The sequence below is a fragment of the Schistocerca americana genome, chromosome 3, assembly GCF_021461395.2.
Source record: "Schistocerca americana isolate TAMUIC-IGC-003095 chromosome 3, iqSchAmer2.1, whole genome shotgun sequence".
Taxonomy (NCBI): Eukaryota; Metazoa; Arthropoda; class Insecta; order Orthoptera; family Acrididae; genus Schistocerca; species Schistocerca americana.
In genome coordinates, this window is record NC_060121.1 from 531202648 (window position 1) to 531221730 (window position 19083).

Genomic DNA, 19083 nt, shown 5'->3' on the forward strand with positions numbered 1-19083 from the left:
TATGGAATCAATGGGTTCAGGAGGGCAAGATCTCAGCACCCACACTATTAGCACCTAATGCGATAGACATATTGTTCGCTTGGCTCTGCCTCTATATCGTGTACCTTGATGACACAGCAACAGAGAGAGGCACACCAACAGACATGGCCCCAATGACAATATAGTATGCAAAAGAGTGGCACCGCACCATTTGGGCTTGGTTCAAACGGCTCTGAGCACTATGGGACTTAACATCTATGGTCATCAGTCCCCTAGAACTTAGAACTACTTAAACCTAACTAACCTAAGGACATCACACAACACCCAGTCATCACGAGGCAGAGAAAATCCCTGACCCCGCCGGGAATCGAACCCGGGCGCGGGAAGCGAGAACGCTACCTCACGACCACGAGCTGCGGACACCGCAGCATTTCTTCAGATGATTCCTATTCTCTGTATACAGCAACATGATGAACATTTGCATACATGAAGGCTCCAAGGAGGACTAACATTGCCAGAGGCCACCCACTGTCACATGGGTACAACATCTGGCACGATGAAACAGTGCTATGGTTACAGAAGATGATCTCTGGTTCATATGGCTGCTAGTTCGGGCAGCATGCACGGTGTTTCAAACGTTTTAAAACTAAAGGCAGTGGTGTATCTTAGAGATATTTGTGACTTTATCTTTGAACAAAATAACACAAGACCACATGTTGCCTTTGCTGTCCTGATCTTCTTTGATAAAGAGAGTATTTGAATGTTGCCCAGGCCAGCATGTTGTCCAGGTATCTGACTCACTGAAAAGATCTGGTCATGACTTGCTGATGGACTGGCATACCACCACTAACCAGCCAATACAATTGATGAACTCCAGCATAGAGTTGTAGTAGCACGGAAAGATGAACCTATGTCTACCATTCAAGTTTAGTTTGACTTGATACCTACAGTTTGATCCCTTAGGAATTCACACGACTTGATAACTAGCAAGATTAGAGCCATTATTGTTGACAGAGGCGGCAGGACTGTGTATTAAATTTTGCACCCTTTACACCCACATATCTCCTTTAAATATGACAATGCACTCTTTCCACTGTACTGAATGAAGTTTTAGTCATCTGCTTCCTGTCAAACCAGAGAGGAGGTCTTCAGTTCTTACTCTAACAAAATGTAGATTCTTACAGGTATACTCCTTGGTATCCGAGTATGAGAAAAAGTTAATAATCCAGAAGTTATGCCTGGGCTTTGCAACTGATCTTCCTGTGTGCCATGACTCAATTCCCCAAGTTTGAAATGTGAGAAAAAGCAAAAAGTCATGATCATATTTTCTAAGCTACGAAAAACAACAATGATAAAAGTTTATATGCCTGAATATTAAAACTATTTTATTCTTCAATGCATTTTCCATTCAATTGCATATAGTTCTGGGATCCTCAAAATTTGTTTTCTGATGCCAACAGAGGAGCCAAAATTCATGTCACGAATCCCCCCCCCCCCCCCCCCCCCGAGATACTTCACAAGTCCCAATAGGTGGTAATCAGGAGTTAAAGCTGGATTATAGGGAGGAAGCACAGGGATTTTCCAACCACATTATATAAATAGTCCATAATAAATGGCCATGATATCTAACAGCACACTTTAAGACACCTCAATCTGTCATCACTATTTCACCAGTTCTGTCTCTTTTATGAAGGAATTACATGATTTTTGTCTACATATAGCTGTTTTCCCTAATCAGTGTGCTCATTTGTTGCTAGTTCTTGTCCACCGTTACAATCCTCTTCCTTAGTTATAAATAGTTATAGGCACTGATCAAACCATTTATCACTTATTCAGGATGCACACTATCATTGCATAATAATAACGTATCACGGAAAACAATGATGCTTCTACGGCAACTCATTCATCTACTGCTGCTAACAGCTTAATTTCTAATAAAATATAGAGTAGTCACTTACCTTAACAACAACATAACAAAGACCAAGAATTCTCTTTGAACGCCTCAATCCCAGAAGAGATGCTATAGTGCGCAACACAACAAGTCCCAGGCCTATCATGACATACCCACATAGTGTTGTTACAAGTCCTTCAAAACGTGATGCCGTAGCATGTTGCTGTAGACCAAATCCCATAACTGCAAAATGTCCTATGTGATACGGGCAAAATGCAAATACTAGTATGAAGAGAGTGTTGAGAGAGACAACCCAGAAAACGTGTTCCAGAAATGCAAGTGACCCGTCAAAGCCCAAAAGCTTCTCCCATGTGAGCTCTTCTGCTGCACGATCCCATTCAATAGGATTCCAGTTGCCTTCATCAGCTCCCTGATTAGCACCCTGCTCGTCCCCTTCAGCGCCCCCATTTTCTAAAACATCTGCTGGAGCTTCAAGTTCTGCACCAGCCACTGGTGGTGGAGGGACACCACCACCAAGGAAAGCTCCAAGTTCTGCACCAGCTACTGGTGGTGGAGGTACACCCCCACCCCCACCACCTCCACCACCAAGAAATGCTCCTATTACCATGGGAAGTGCTTCCTGTGAAACAAACAAAAATAATGGACTCTGTTTTTAGAGCATCATGACACTATTTCATCAATAAACATTTTGCTTGAAGAAATTTTTTCTGCAAAACTTAAAGCTTTAAGAAAGATGTCAAAACTTTCATTTTTAATTTTCAAATGTTCCTATTCACAAATGGTCTAAAAAAGAATGAACACAAATACAAAACTGGTTACCCATATCAATCTTCGTGACTACATCATCATCATCTTGAAATATTCATAATAGTGGCATTCTTAAGGGGAAAAACAAAAAGACCAAGTAATACCTGATATTGGAAATTTCAGTCAACCTATACAGCTCAAACAAAATCCACGTCATCACAAAACCACAAACAGCTCAACAACTCTGGAATCTGACACTTCAACTGACCTTTTTAACATGCGCATGCGCAAATATAATCACACTCATATGACCACTGTCCCTGGAAGTTGAGGCAACTCTGTGAGCAGCTGCGACTGATTGGATAAGCAATCTGGGTGGTGGGGGAAAGGAGGAGGCTGGGACTGAGAGGGACAGTGATAGCAGGGTGGGGGTGGGGGATTACAAACTGCTGCTCATGGGAGTGTCCAGGGAAGAGGCAGAAAACAAGAGAAGTAAAAAAACTGATAGGAACAGGGAATGTACTAGATGGACAAGGACAATGACTAACGAGGGTTGAAGCCAGTAGGCTTATGGGGACGTACAACTTACTGCAGGGAGGGTTCCCACCTGCAAAGTTCAGAAAAGCTGGTGTTGGTAGGAACGATCAAGATGGCCCAGGCTGTGAAGCAGTCACCGAAATGAAAAACTTTATGTTGGGCAGCGGGCTCAGCAACTGCGTGGTCCACCTGTTTCTTGGCCACAGTTTGTCAGTGACCATTCATGCAAATAGACAGCTTGTTGGTTGTCATGTTCAAGTAAAACACACCACAGCGGTTGTAGACCACATGACTAGTTTCACAGGTACCCCTGCTATTGATGGACTACGTAATGCTTGTGATCACACTGGGGTAGGTGGCAGCAGGAGGATGTATGGGACAGGTCTTGCATTAGGTCTATTACAAGTATATGAGCCATAAGGCTACGGGTTGAGAGCCAGGGTTGTGTAGGGATGGACGAGGATACCATGCAGGTTCGATGGGCAATGGAGTACACTGTGGGAGGGTGGGAAGGATAGTGGGGAGGACATTCCTCATTTCAGGGGATGACGTGAGGTATTCGAAGTTATGGTGGAGAACCTGATTCAGTTGTTCCAGTCCTGGGTAATAATGAGTCACGAGGGGAACACTCCTCTGTGGCTGGACAGTGAGATCTTGGGACGTGGTGGAAGGCTTGAAAGATACGGCACAAGACATCTGTTTCCAGACAATGTTGGAAGAGTAATTACAATCTGTGAAGGCCTCAGTGAGGCCCATGATTTATTTCCTCCTCTTCAGTACAGATGCGATAGCCACAGGTGGCTAGGCTATATGGAAGGGACTCCTTGGTATGGAATGGGTAGCAGCTGTTGAAGTGGAGGTACTCCTGGTGGCTAGTGGGCTTGGTATGGAAGGAGGTACTTATATAGCTACCTTTGAAGTAGAGGTCAACATCGACGAAAAAAGGCTTGTTGGGTTGAGGAGGGCCAGGTGAAGTGCATGCGGAAGGTGTTGCGGTTCTGCAGGAGTGTGGATAAGGTGTCCTAACCCTCGGTCTGGATTGTGAAGATGTCACCAATGAATTTGAACCAGGTGAGGGGTTTGGGATTCTGGGTGGTTAGGAAAGGATTCCTCTAGATGGCAAATGGATAGGTTGGCATAGGATAGTGTCATGCGGGTGCCCATTGCCATACCCCAGATTTGTTTGAGGTGACACCGGAATCCATAGGGTGCTGGGAAAGGTAGTGTTCAATAGTGAGTGAGTGAGTGAGTGAGTGAGGGAGGGAGGGAGTGCATTATTGGGGATGTGTGAACAAACATTTCCTAGCATGCATAATGGTGCACAAGATATGATGTGCAGAGTGCATTAGACTCTCTAGAATATACATGTTCCATGTTTGTTGATGGGCAACGTAATATACTTGCATAGCCAAATGTATTAATATGTGTTGTGCAAATAAAGCAAAAGTCTATTTTGTCCCTTAAATAGTTGTTACTTGTCATTTAGCTGTGTTAATCTGAATAAACTACAACAGGTTAAGTACCTAGCTACTGAATTAAAGTGAAATGGGATGTTGTAAACAGTAAATTGGAACCTATGGAATCAAGTTTTGCTACTAAGGATCGGAAGGTGAAATCAAAACTAATACTTTTGATTGATCCAGTGAATTATGTTCACACAGAAAAGGCTACATCAGCAAAGGAGGTATGGGACAAATTGAAAAACGTATTTGAAGATGGTGGTTTAACCACAAAAGTAGGATTACTTCATGAGCTGATAACCACAAGACTGAATAAGTGTAAAAGCATGGATGAATATGTGAATAAAATAATTTCAATCCCCAATCGTCTGTGGAATATTGGTTTTGAAATTGCAGATGAAATGGACTGGAAGTTTATTGTTAGCTGGACTACCAGAGAAATATTCGCCAATGATTATGGATTTGGGAAATTCGGGAATACCCATTACAAGAAGAAGAAGAAGAAGAAGAAGAAGAAGAAGAAGCCAATAAGATGTTTCAGATGACAGATAATTGGACATATTGCTTCACAGTGCAACGAAAAGTTAAGTATCAATTCTAGTAGTCCTGAGAGAAAGACTACCCATAAAGGTGAGGCATTTTCTGTTTTTTGCTCTTTTAATGAAGCAAGTGATGATCATGCAGAATGCTTCCTAGATTCAGGAGCATCTGTGCACATTACCAAAGCCCCGTCAGGTTTGCATGATGTTCAGTCAAGGACTGACATTGGAATTTCCACAATTGACGGATCTAAGTTAAGGTGTGAACTCGCAGGAAAAGGGGATCTTAATTTGCTTGTGAATGGGGAAAAGGAAATTGTTACTGCTCATGATGTACATTATGTAAAGAATATTGAAACTAATTTGTTGTCAGTAAGTGAAAGAGTAAAGAAGGGTAATAAAATCATCTTCCATACAGAGGGAGCCAAGTGATAGACTTGTGGTGATATTGTAGGTACTGCAAGTAATGTAAGGGGTATTTACAAAGTGAATACAGCTCAAAATACTGCCGAAACAGAAAATCACTCTGTTGATGCTGCAAAAGGTTTCTTGTGGCATAGGAGACTTGGACATTTGAATAGGAAAAGTATGACTTTACTGAAGAATACGGCAACTGGAATGGAAAATTATGGAATGAATAATGTCCAATGTGAGGTGTGTTTTGCAAGAGAAGCAGGCTTGACTGCCATCTAAACAAGTCAGAGCAGATCTACCGAAGTCTTGCAACTCATACACTCAGATCTCTGTGGACCTATCGAGAATAAATCCTTAGGAGGTAGCTTCTATTTCCTGACATTCATAGATGCTTTTTCTAGATACATGTATGTTTATTTTATAAGTAGCAAGGATCAAGTGAATGATGTATTTTTTGTTTATTGCAAAATGGTCAAAAGACAGACTTGGAAGAAAATTAAAATTATTAGATCAGACAATGGATCAGAATATGTAAACAGATGGTTTAAGTAACAGTTGAATGAAATGGGTATTAGGCATCAGACTACCATGCTCTACAGTCTTCCTCAGAATGGAGTTGCAGAACGAGCCAACAGGACCATTGATGAAAAGGAAAGAAGTATGTTAAGCGATGCTGAGCTATGTAAGTGTTTTTGTGCAGAGGATGTGTCAACAGCAGTGTATTTAATTAACAGATCACCAACCAAAGCTGTGAGACACATGACACCTTATAAAGTATGGACTGGGAAGAAACCAGATCTAAAGCACTTAAAAGTCTTTGGATGTGAACCATGGTTCAGATTCCAAAACAATTAAGAGGAAAATGGGATGCAAAATCTCAAAAAAATATTTTTGTTGGCTACCTTGAGGATTCAAAAGGTTACAGATTTTATAATCCTGTGAATAAGAAGATAATAAGTAGTACAGATGTAGTATTTTTAGAGGATTATAGAGCTAAAATAAAGGAAAGTAGTCAAAGTGATACAGTAATGCAACAAAGCATATTGTGTGATAGTGTTGGAACAGAGATGGGAACTGAAACAGAGGAAGACAAGAAAAGAAGAGGAAGCTGATGGACTACCCAAGAATCAAACTGAGGAAGAAGATTCAATAGAGGAAGTCTGTTTAAGGCGGTCTTCACGTATAGCAAAACCAAAAGAATATCCAGAGTATGAAATGTATGCTGCCTAAACAATCAACAGTGAGCCAATCACAGTTGATGAAGCTTCATCAAGTTCAAATGCTCAAGATTGGAAAAAAGGCTATTGAAAAGGAGCTGCAATCTTTTGTGGATAATATACAGTAAAACTTCGTTAACACGAATCTGAAGGGACCAAAAAAATCAGGAGTTCACGTTAAGTGAAAACCACAGATTTTAGTAAGTATACACGTACAACAGTACACTAATGTGTAATACACTACACTATCAATCACGTTACTGTAGACTTATAACACTATAAAGTGATTATAAAATCCAAGCACTCACAAATTATGTAAGTTACTTTCTTGGAAAAAATTCGGTCATGGTTCGCTCACGTTCATTGGAACGATAATATTTTGTAATTTCACAACACCCGTAAACCTAGCAGTGATGTTAAATGTTGAAGCGAACCGTTCTAAACAATCCAAGGCTGTAAACATCTCCTGACGGGTAGGTGGAATGGTATCTGTACTCTCTTTCTCTTCACTTTCTTCTGATTGCCCTTCTTGCACCTCGTTCACAGCTTTTGGCACATTCGATTCCACAGAACCACATACGGCAACATCGTCGTCTACGAAAATGAATTCTTCGAAACTAATCCCAGGGTTTGCAACGTCCTGCAGAACTGTCTATTCAGCAGGTGACGTGGCATCTTCTAACTCGTGGACACCTTCAGTGTTGCTATGTCTCCAAGCTCTGTTAAAGCACTTCGATATATGATGTGGCGATACCGAATTCCAGGCTGCTGTGATGGCTTTTATTGTGACAAACAGATTCCAATTTGGGGTTGCACTATTGTTTTCAGCAGCACAAATTGCAGCTCTTACAAGTCGCTTACGATAAGCTCTCTTTATGAGAGAGATTATGTCTTGGTCCAAAGGCTGAAGGCGGCTTGTGGCGTTGGGTGGAAAAAACTGAACCTTTATGTTGGATAGGTTCAGATCATGAACGTTATGGGCAGTACATCTGTCCAATATAAGAAGAACATGTCTCTTTTGAGCAACCATTCGACTGTCTGAACGAAGAAGCCACTTGCAAAATGATGTGCCATCGCTCCAAGCTTTCTTGTGGCGAGAGTAGATGCAAAGTAAAGTGTCCATATTTATGTTTTTAAAACAACTTGGTTTCTCAGGTTTACCAATAATCCAGGGATGAAACTTCTCACTGTCGTCAGCGTTACAGCGCAGAAAAACAGTCACACATTGTTTGCTTCATGCTCCACCGTGACACTTATCACTTTTTATCCCCAGGGTGTGATTTGGAAAAAGATTGTGGAAAAATCCAGTTTCATCCATGTTAAACACATCACACGAGGCATACTTTTCCCTCACTCGGTTGAATTCATGCAACGAGCTGTTCGCACTTTCTTCATCAACTTTATTTGCTTCACCACAAATTTGTACAGATGAAATTGAATGTCTGTTTTGGAACCGATACAACCAACAAGCAGAACAATGGAAGTCTTCGATGCCCATATCTTTAGCAATACCATTTGTTTTTGACTGAATCACAGGGCCAGTTAAAGGTATGTTAGATGCACGCATATGATTGAACCATTCTAGCAGTAACGCATCGATGTCTTCATACTTGGCGGTACGAAGTCGTTTAGATTTGTTTCCAGAGCCTGATGCCGCAGCATTAATAATTTTTTCTCGATTCTTGATAATCGTAGATAAAGTAGATTTAAGTATTCCAAGCTGATCTGCAATTGCTGTTTTCTTGGTAGCACGGTCCACTTCATCTAGAATCTTAAGCTTTAACTGTACACTTAGAGATGTCTGTTTCCTCTTTGCCATTTCCGCGTGCTACGGTACTGAATGTAACTGTAGTTTTTATTCAGTATTCCAACTCGATATGGCTACAACTAACAGGACACCTGTCAAATCTGGAACTGAGTACATTCCTAAATGCTGCTGCACACATTATTGAATGTCTTACAATGTACAGCATACGCTGATTGTTGAGGTGATAATCACGGCTACCGACCTACAATGCGTTAAAAACAAGTCAACAACAAGTATAATTAGCTTTGTAGCTACTTTCCTACATTCATTTCGAGAAAAAAAAAAATAATTTATGCTTCAGAATACTCTAACGTCGGAAATTCGTGACACAGTGCAATTTAATTATGCTAGGAACTGAAACAGAGTTCGTAAATCACCTTAACCGAAATTCGTGTTAACCAATAAAACATACCATAAGAACTAATGTATTCCTGGCGGGATCAATATTTTTTACGCGTTAACCATGAGTTCGTCTTGTGCGAGTTCGCGCTAACGAGGTTATACTGTATATGAACAGGTTGACATGCCTGAAAATAAAAAGCCCCTAAGAACAAGATGGGTGTTTAACATTAAAAATCCTGAGAGTGCAATACCAAAATTCAAAGCCAGATTGGTAGTTAAAGGATATTCCCAGATAGAAGGAATTTATTACAATGAAACTTTCTCACCAGTGGTGAAGTATTCATCATTAAGATACCTTTTAGCTCTAGCAGTAAGGGAAGACTTATTAATTCATCAAATGGATGTGAAAACAGCCTATCTGAATGTAAGGCTGGAAGAGAAAATATATGTGATTCCACCTGATGAAGTTAAGCGACCTTATCGAGGGAAAAGGAGAATTTGCAATTTGAAGAAAGGCATATATGGATTAAAACAAAGTGGGCATTGCTGGAATAAATGTTTGCGTAAAACTTTGATAAAACTAGGCATGTTACAGTCAAAGGCAGAATCAAGTACATATCATAAAGGAAGAAATTGCAATCATGGGCATAGAGGTAGATTATTTTTTAAATTTTTTATTTTAACCAGTAGTGAAAGCCAGATGAACTTTTTTCAAGAACAGTTAGGGTCAGAATTTAATATGCATTATTTAGGGGAAATTAATCAATACTTAGGCATGAAGATTCTAAGAAGTGCCAACAGTGAAGAATTATGGATTGATCAATCTCTGTACACAAGAAAAATCTTGGAAAAGTTCAATAAGGAAAATTGTAAACCTATTTCTATCTTTATGGAAAATAATGCAAAACTGCTAATAACTGATGATGGCAAGAAACGTAAGGAAAGTGTACCCTATTTGGAAGCTGTAGGAAGTCTACTGTACTTAGCACAGACTTCCAGACCAGACATTGCATTTGCCACAAGTGCAGTAAGCAAGTTTTGCAGTGATCCAAGAGAAAAGCGCTGGATGGCAGTCAAGAGAATATTCAGATATTTAAATAGAACACCTGATTGTAAGTTAAAATATTCTAAAACTGGAAATGTAAATTTGGAAGGATACAGTGATGCAGACTGGGGAAATGAGATGGAAAGCAGACTCTCCATCAATGGAAGTTGTTTTAGACTAATGGGAGGATTGATATCATGGTCATGTAAGATGGAAAGAATTGTTGCTTTGAGTACTGTAGAAGCTGAATATATGGTCTTGTCCTTCACAATCCAAGAAGCTCTTTGGATCTGTACACTGATGAGTGAAATAGAATCTCCTCCAACATTAAAGCCAACTATGGTATTTTGACAATATGGGAGCTATTAAACTGGCAAAAAATAATGTCACCAGTGTAAGATCCAAACATATTGACACAAGGCATCACTTTATAAGACATCATGTGGAACAGGGAAAAATAATCCTCAGTTGTCTGTACACAGAAGAAATGTCATCTGATCTCCTAACCAAACTTCTCAGTAAGGACAAATTTCAGAAGCTGGTGAAACATTATGGTTTAACCTGGCATGTACAGTGCTTAGTATCAGAAAAATATTTGTTCAAGAGGGAGTGTTGGAGACATGTGAGCATACAATTTCCAGCGTGCAAAGTAGCGCACAAGATATGATGTGCAGAGTGCATTAGACTTTGTGGAATATACATGTTCCGTATTTGTTGATGGGCAATATAATATATTAGCGTAGCCAAATGTATTAATGTGTGTTGTGCGAATAAAGCAAAAGTTTATTTTGTCCCTTAAATAGTTGTTACTTATCATTTAGCTGCCTTAGTCTGCATAAACTACAACACACACACACACACACACACACACACACACACACACACACGGCGGTCCATTGATCGTGACTGGGCCAAATATCTCACAAAATAAGCGTCATACAAAAAAACTACAAAGAACGAAACTTGTCTAGCTTGAAGGGGGAAACCAGATGGCCCGCTAGATGGCGCTGCCAAAGGTCAAACGGATATCAACTGTGTTTTTTAAAATAGGAACCATCATTTTTTATTACATATTCGTGTAGTACGTGAAGAAATATGAATGTTTTAGTTGAACCACGTTTTTCAGTTAGTAATAGATGGCGCTGTAATAGTCACAAACATATGGCTCACAATTTTAGACTAACAGTTGGGAACAGGTAGGTTTTTTATATTAAAATACAGAATGTAGGTACATTTGAACATTTTATTTCGGTTCTTTCAATGTGATACAGGTACCTTTGTGAACTTATCATTTCTGAGAACGCATTGTGTTACAGTGTGATTACCTATAAATACCACATTAATGCAATAAATGCTCAAAATGCTGTCCGTCAACCTCAGTGCATTTGGCAATACGTGTAACGACATTCCTCTCAACAGCGAGTAGTTCGCCTACCGTAATGTTCGCACATGCATTTATAATGCGCTGACGCATGTTGTCAGGCGCTGCTGGTGGATCACAATTGCAAATATCCTTCAACTTTCCCGACAGAAAGAAATTTGGGGACGTCAGATCCGGTGAACGTGCGGGCCAGGGTATGGTGCTTCGATGACCAATCCACCTGTCATGAAATATGCTATTCAATACTGCTTCAACCACATGCGAGCTTTGTGCCGGACATCCATCATGTTGGAAGTACATCGACATTCTGTTACGCAGTGAAATATCTTGTAGTAACATCGGTAGAACATTATGTAGGAATTCAGCATACATTGCGCCATTTAGATTGCCTTTGATAAAATGGGGGCCAATTATCCTTCCTCCCATAATGCCGCACCATACATTAACCCGCCAAGGTTGCTGATGTTCCACTTGTCGCAGCCATCGTGGATTTTCCATTGCCCAATATTGCATATTATGCCGGTTTACATTACCGTTGTTGATGAATGACACTTCGTCACTAAATAGAATGTGTGCAAAAAATCTGTCATCATCACGCAATTTCTCTTGTGCGCAGTGGCAGAACAGTACATGATGTTCAAAGTCGTCGCCATGCAATTCCGGGTGCATAGAAATATGGTACGAGTGCATTCGATGTTGATGTAGCATTCTGAACACCGACGTCTTTGACATTCCCGATTCCCGCGCAATTTGTCTGCTACTGATGTGCGGATTAGCTGCTAAAACACCTACTTGGGCATCATCATTTATTGCAGGTCGTGGTTTACGTTTCACATGTGGTTGAACACTTCCTCTTTCCTTAAATAACGTAACTATTCGGCGAACAGTCCAGGCACTTGGATGATGTCGTCCAGGATACCGAGCAGCATACATAGCACAAGCCCATTGGGCATTTTGATAACAACAGCCATACATCAACACAATATCGACCTTTTCCGCAATTGGTAAATGGTCCATTTTAATATGGGTAATGTATCACGAAGCAAATACCATCCGCACTAGTGAAATGTTACGTGATACCATGTACTTATACGTTTGTGACTATTACAGCGCCATCTGTCACAAAGCGAAAAAAGTGGTCCAACTAAAACATTCCTATTTCTTTACGTACTACACGAATATGTAATAAAAATGGGGGTTCCTATTTGAAAAACGCAGTTGAAACCCGTTTGACCTATGGCAGCGCCATCTAGTGGGCCAACCATAGCGCCATCTGGTTTCCCCCTTCAAGCTAGACGAGTTTCGTTCTTTGTAATTTTTTCGTTTGACGCTTATTTCATGAGATATTTGGCCCAGTCACTATCAATGGACCATCCTGTGTGTGTGTGTGTGTGTGTGTGTGTGTGTGTGTGTGTGTGTGTGTGTGTGTGTGTGTGTGTGTGGGCGCGCGCGCGGTTTTTTGTCTAATGCAGAAGAAGGCCTTTTGGCTAAAAACTAAACTTGTTAGCAGTCTTTTTGTTGTACCTTTCAGCACCTCAGAATCTCCATTATATGGTGAGTAGCAATCTAATCTTTTCATAACATTGTCATTATTTTAACAAATCTTAATAATCTGTACGTTATGTTTAGCTATTGCACTTTCCATGCATCACAACTGAAACCTCTCACTATGATATGAAATGAGTCCAAATTTTCATTCATGAATGTCACACCAAACAACCTTCTCTTTCCACATGCTTTGGACAGCCTGCCTGTCAGTTTAGGCAAGCAAATATTAATAACGTTCCTATCACCCTGTAGTCTACGAACATCTGCATTAAAACACTTCTTATCACATTCAGTGTTTTTAACACACATTACCTGTTCAAGGACATCATTGTTGTCAGGGGGCTGTGGGGGATTAGCAGGTGCAGCTGGTGCATCTGCCACAGCTGGGGGGTTGTTGTCTCTCTCCAGCCAATCTGGACCACCACCATGTAGAACATTATTGTTGTCAGGATGGTGTGGAGGATTAGCTGGTGGGGCTGGTGCATCTGCCAAAGGTTGAGGGTGGTTGTCCCTCTCCAGCCAATCTGGGCCGCCACCATGAAGTATTTGTTCTCTTAGCCACACAAGCCCAATGAATGCAAATAATGTACAGGTCACAACAAAACAACCATGGAAAACATCAGATGCAATATTTTCCGTGGAGAGCATGTCAAGGGGTAAAGTCAGGATCTGCAAAAAAAGGAAATACCTCTTTCAATACAATGTTTTTAACTGAGTGTCAATGCTTTCATCTATTAATCTGGATCTTATCAAACACTATTATTATCACTTCAATGCAAAACATTTGCAATTACAGTATAATGAAAATCTGAAAAAAAGACCTATAAGAAGGACTATGTATGTTACATAAGTAAAATCACACACTTCAGTTTTCAACTGAATGTAAACAGGTTTTTAGTAGGCAAAACAATGTAGGCTAGTTCTTTATACTTCCTCCCACTAGAATGTATCACTACTTTAAATTACTTAGTGAATTCTTAATCTTTGTACCTCTCTCTTTTCCGGTAAGTTACCTCACTTGACATTTTGCCTTGATGCCACTCATAATATTTTTGTTTATCTTATTGGTATTTCATACTAAATATAATATTTAATTTAGTTCTTGTGGGTAGTAGCTTAGATCGTGTTGTTTACTAGACCCATGTAGGTCTAGTGGAGATAGTTTTGGGTTGTGATGTACACTAGACTTAGATAAGCTTTTTACAAGATTGTGATGGCACACTGAACTTTAGCGTGGCTTGAGGTCTAGGTTAGGTTGGAAGGTGACAAGCTAGTTGTGAGGTGGCACACAAACTGATATACAACACAACATAATCAGTCGTCTCTATACATTCCACATTTCATAGTACCTGATCAAAACAGCTATTTTTCCACTGCACTCTTATTTTAAAGTTTGTAATATGTTTCACGACATTAATAACAAGAACATTCTTGGTTTTATTAACAGCTTCCCTATAATTCCCACCTGTCATATTTTATTTTTATGATATTTTTGTGTATCCCATGGGGCTCTCAGCACAATTCTACATTGTTCACTAGTTCCACAATTTGTTCAAAATATATTTACATACATATGTTTACAGAACACAACACTGAACACAGGACCAACAACATACAGCTGCTAGAAGGATGCTGTGCTGTAATGAGTGTCACAGACAACTAAATTTTACTGACAGATTTGTTACTGTGAGATGTACGCACAACGCTGTGGGACTTAATAAATGTTTGAAAACAATACCAAATAAAGGCAGCATTCAAATCAAATTATTGTTAATAACTTTCTGTAATTCCAACCATAGTAACTTCTGCACAGAACAGCTGAAAAGCTGAGTGACTCGATACTGGGCATCTATCACACATCAAATATGAAACAAGTCCTCTTTACCAACTGACCATGATATAAATTTAAATAAGCAAAGCAATATTTCGTCGACAAACTATTAAGTCATATTACTGGAGTAAAATACCTACTTCTTTACTCCACAATTGTACATTCTTACACAATTAGTTTTTCACGATGAATTTGTACTCACCGAGTCGACAGAGCCGGTGAAAAGACATCTGTAGATACGGCATGCTGTAAGAGGCACAACACCTAGCCACGCAACAGCTACCAACGTATAATGTAACCAATATTTGACAGCTGTAGCTATGCTTGTAAGCAAACCGCCGGCTACATCCCGTAAAGGTAAACGCCTGGGCATGTCGGGAGAATAAATAGGTGTGAATGAAAAGCGATGACCGCATAATTCACAGTATTCTTTTCGGCTATAACGCATCCACTGAACTAGGCACTCTTGGTGTATCCATTTTATGCTTCCAGTACAAATGCACGGGTGAAACAAGGGCCGTTCTGGGGAACCCTCCGATCGGCAGACACGGCATATGTCAGCTCCTTGTAAATCTTCCATCATTTTGTACTTCGTAATTCTCAAGCGTGTGCAATCTGTGAAATCAGGTAATAAACAAATATATAACACTTAACCTTCATCACGGGGAAAACAAGATTCCTACTCGCTATAAATACAAATGTATATCAGGGGTACTGAAACTGATCCGACGAAGTTACGGTGTATCACATTAATAAGTAACATCATACCGTCTTCACCGTGCAACGTTCATAACTATTGTGCCCGTCGTCTTCCTTGAGTTTAATAATATCCTTAGTTAATATGTCACAGTGAACTCGTGTCATTATTTTGAAGTTTCTTCGTAATGACAACAGGATACTCATCAAACACTATTGCCATCATATTCAGAGTACTTGTCATACTCTGAAATTCACTGCCAACAATTTAATTTCGGTCCTAAATTTACGATTATACTGTATCCTTCAACACAACGTAATAAAAATCACATGCAATAAGGCAACACAGTACTGACAACCTGACTTGTTACGGTAAAGATCTAATAAAGATAAACTTTGACTTTCTGAACCACAATAAATACAGTAACAAAAACAGAAATAAGTAAAACTTATGAATATGATCGTAGAATTTTATGATATTTATTGTCTTTCGAATCATTCATTCTGGAAGTTTAAATACCAAGGCATAAATAGATGCGTTTTTGAAGAAGAAATGTGTCAGACAGAAATCTTATTGTTCCCGTAACAGCTATTCATTTTTTCCGATATTTTTCACTTTTCTAGCAGAAACCCAATTAAATATTTTGTTATACAATATTTTGGTCAAGATTTCCATGGTCATAATTGTGACTGAGCAGCGTCCGGTCAGATATTAGAAATGATATTACCTTCTTGTTACCTTGAAACGGGATTTTTTTTATGCTAGCTCTTATTTGCCCCTAAGAAAATTTTTACTCTTTACCCTCCATCATCGACAACATAGGAAGATTCTATGCTCGTATTCATTCCGAACTGCCGAGAAGTCTGTTGTTTTAAATGAGCCAGAATGAGAAAACAGCGCTGTAACTCCATTATAAGAATTCCCAAATCACCTTTATAACATTAACGTTGTTGATTCCCAATGCAGCCAAGACAGCGAAGAAGGAACTGCCTCAAATCATGAAATTTTAACAAATTTTTTGCGTTGCTTTCATTTGCAGCAAGCACAGAAATATTTGTTTTGTAAATAAAACCGCATTTTTCTTGCTTTTAGTATGACCCAAATACCTGCCACAGTGAACGAAATTATATAAAAATTGAACCAGCTGAACATTCCCTTGCCGATATCTATTATAGTTCTATTAAGTATGAACGGTATAAGGATTTATCAGATTATTGGAACATATCTCAAAGCCACAGAGACAAGTGGGAACACTGTGAAGAAAGCCTACTACTGACACAGTACTGTATTAAGGGAAATACAAATTCTGATCGTTTTGACTTCAGTCATTGTAAGAGGTACAATGTCTGTATCTCCTAGATGTCCAAAGACCCTGATGTGTCTGTAAAGGTAAGTTACCTTACTAATTTGTTAGTATAGAAACAATATTAGAGTAGCATAGGAATGTGCAGACACAGTAAACTGCATGGATGGAAAAGGAAGTAAGAAGATCCTAGCAACAAACGGCCTATTGCAGTGCACTCAATATTTAGAAAGGTACTTGAATATGTAATATCCATCAGACTTAATCATTTTTAAACAAAGCAAAAATCTTGTCACCTCCTCAGTTTGGCTTCCAAGGAAAGAAATGTACTGCTGGTGCAATACATGAAGTATTTGATCTTACTTTGAAGCTTGTTGACAAAAAAAAATTCCAGCCATTGATATTTTCTAGACTAGACAAAGACCTTATACATGGCTGATCACAGCATCCTGCTGCAAAAGACGTATTTCTATGGAATAAGAGGAACCGCCCATGGCTGGTCTAAAAGCTCTGAAAGATCGACACCAGTATGGTGAACTAAATGAAATAGGGCCCTCGGGAACAGACAGCACTGCACATTCTTCGAGAAAAAACCATAAATCAAGGCATTCCATAAGGCTCATCTCTTAGGTTCCTTATTGTTTTTACTTTACATAAATTATCTTCCACATAGTCTGTCACACACCAAGACCCTTCTGCTTGCTAATTACACCACTGTTCTCATATCTGCTACAGATAAAACTCTCCAGTCTGCTGTAGATATTACCACAGATCAGTCAGATTCATGGCGTAAAGATAACAGATTGCTTCTCAATGTAAAAAAAGACAGTCATATTAACTATTTGGACTGCCAAAATAGAAATTCACTGGCACCAACTATATCACTGGACAATAATAATATTGAATTTGGCAATGAAACTAAATTCTTGGGGGGTTCCTTAGCTGATGCCCTTACTTGAAAAAAACATAGAGTTAACTAGCTCAAAATTCAGTCAAGTATGTATTATGACTTGATGAATAAGGAAGACAATAACCAATAGTACAATGGCAACAGTGTGTTATGCTCTTGTACATTTGGTACTTAGTTACAGAATTATTTTTGGGGTCAACTATTTAAACTTCAACAGAAAGTAGTCAGAACGATTTTATTCAAACAAAAAGAGAAACATGTAAACCTCTATTTAAGAAGCCGAATGTATTGCCCCTTCTGTATGAATATGTACTAAAAATATTACATTCCACAAAGAAAAGCATTAACAAACTTGACAGAAATGTGGACTGACACCATTATAACACAAGATCAAAAACCTGTTTAAGACTAAGTCCTCATTCAAGAATCTTGTACAGTAATGATGTTAAATGTACAGGAATAAAGTTAGATAATCACCTTCCAGCATCAATAAAAGAAATTTGGGAAGTAAATAAATTTAAAATGAATGTAAAATCTCTCTTAATAAAATACTGCTTTTACACTATTCAGAAATTTTTTGAATCTGAGCTGTCCTAATAAACAAGAGTATTTCAAACAATGATCACTTAAACTATTTTCATGCACATTTTAAGCTATCTGTAGAAATGAAAGTAAATGAATTAAAAAATGTAACTGTTTCAGTATATGGCATCTTGCACATTCATGCAGCATATAAGAATATAAAATAATAAAATACATGAAGTTGTAGCTATTAGAGCCTGTACTATACAGGTATAGGCATTGGAATCTGTGTAAAATTTTATATAAATACTGTGTGATATTTATGTTGTATATGTTGCAACATGTGATTTTGTATTGTCTTATCCCATGCAATATGTATTTTTGTGCTGACGTATTCCAAATCAGGGGTAAAAGACACTGTACTGATTTGCTCCATAGGACAAAAAATAATTAATAAATAAGCCTATTAGTAATAATGTGACAAATTTATGATATTATTAATCAAATAACATTTTTCAGATTCCAAGCAAATACATTCTCTGGAGGTGCAAAAAGTTGTTGTTTCTGTGGCGGTAACAGCTACACTGCAGTATTTCTGTCCTCATCGGCTATGGACACATTAATGCAGCTGCTCAGCACACCTCATAATTTGTGGAATGTTGAAGTAACTGATATACTATAATTAAAATTTAAGAAAATCTAAAATTCAGTATTATAATCATACTTACAGATTTATCTAAAAACATAAAATTGGTAGAAAAATTATTTTCTTTATGAAATATTAAATGGCTGTATCTCTTTGGTTATGAAACATCGATTATATAGCCTTTATATTTCCCTTTGTATATACATGACATATACCATTGTTATTGTAGTTGAAATGACACCTTCT

General features: G+C 38.8%; 1 protein-coding gene across 2 annotated transcripts in view; it reads right to left on the bottom strand.

Annotated features, from left to right (window-relative positions):
* The window catches only part of LOC124607092 (E3 ubiquitin-protein ligase MARCHF6), a 39810-nt gene extending 24009 nt beyond the window's left edge, over positions 1–15801 (bottom strand). Inside the window, exons 1-4 of one of the 2 annotated variants that reach the window (XM_047139285.1) lie at positions 15528–15801; positions 14962–15374; positions 13241–13597; positions 1938–2510 (exon numbers count right to left, since the gene is read on the bottom strand). In XM_047139285.1, coding sequence (XP_046995241.1) covers positions 1938–2510; positions 13241–13597; positions 14962–15342 — 1311 coding nt within the window. In that variant the 5' untranslated portion in view covers positions 15343–15374; positions 15528–15801. The remainder of the gene's footprint in view (positions 1–1937; positions 2511–13240; positions 13598–14961; positions 15375–15527) is intronic. The other variant, XM_047139286.1, reaches the window with a different exon arrangement.
* Positions 15802–19083: the final 3282 nt, after the last annotated feature.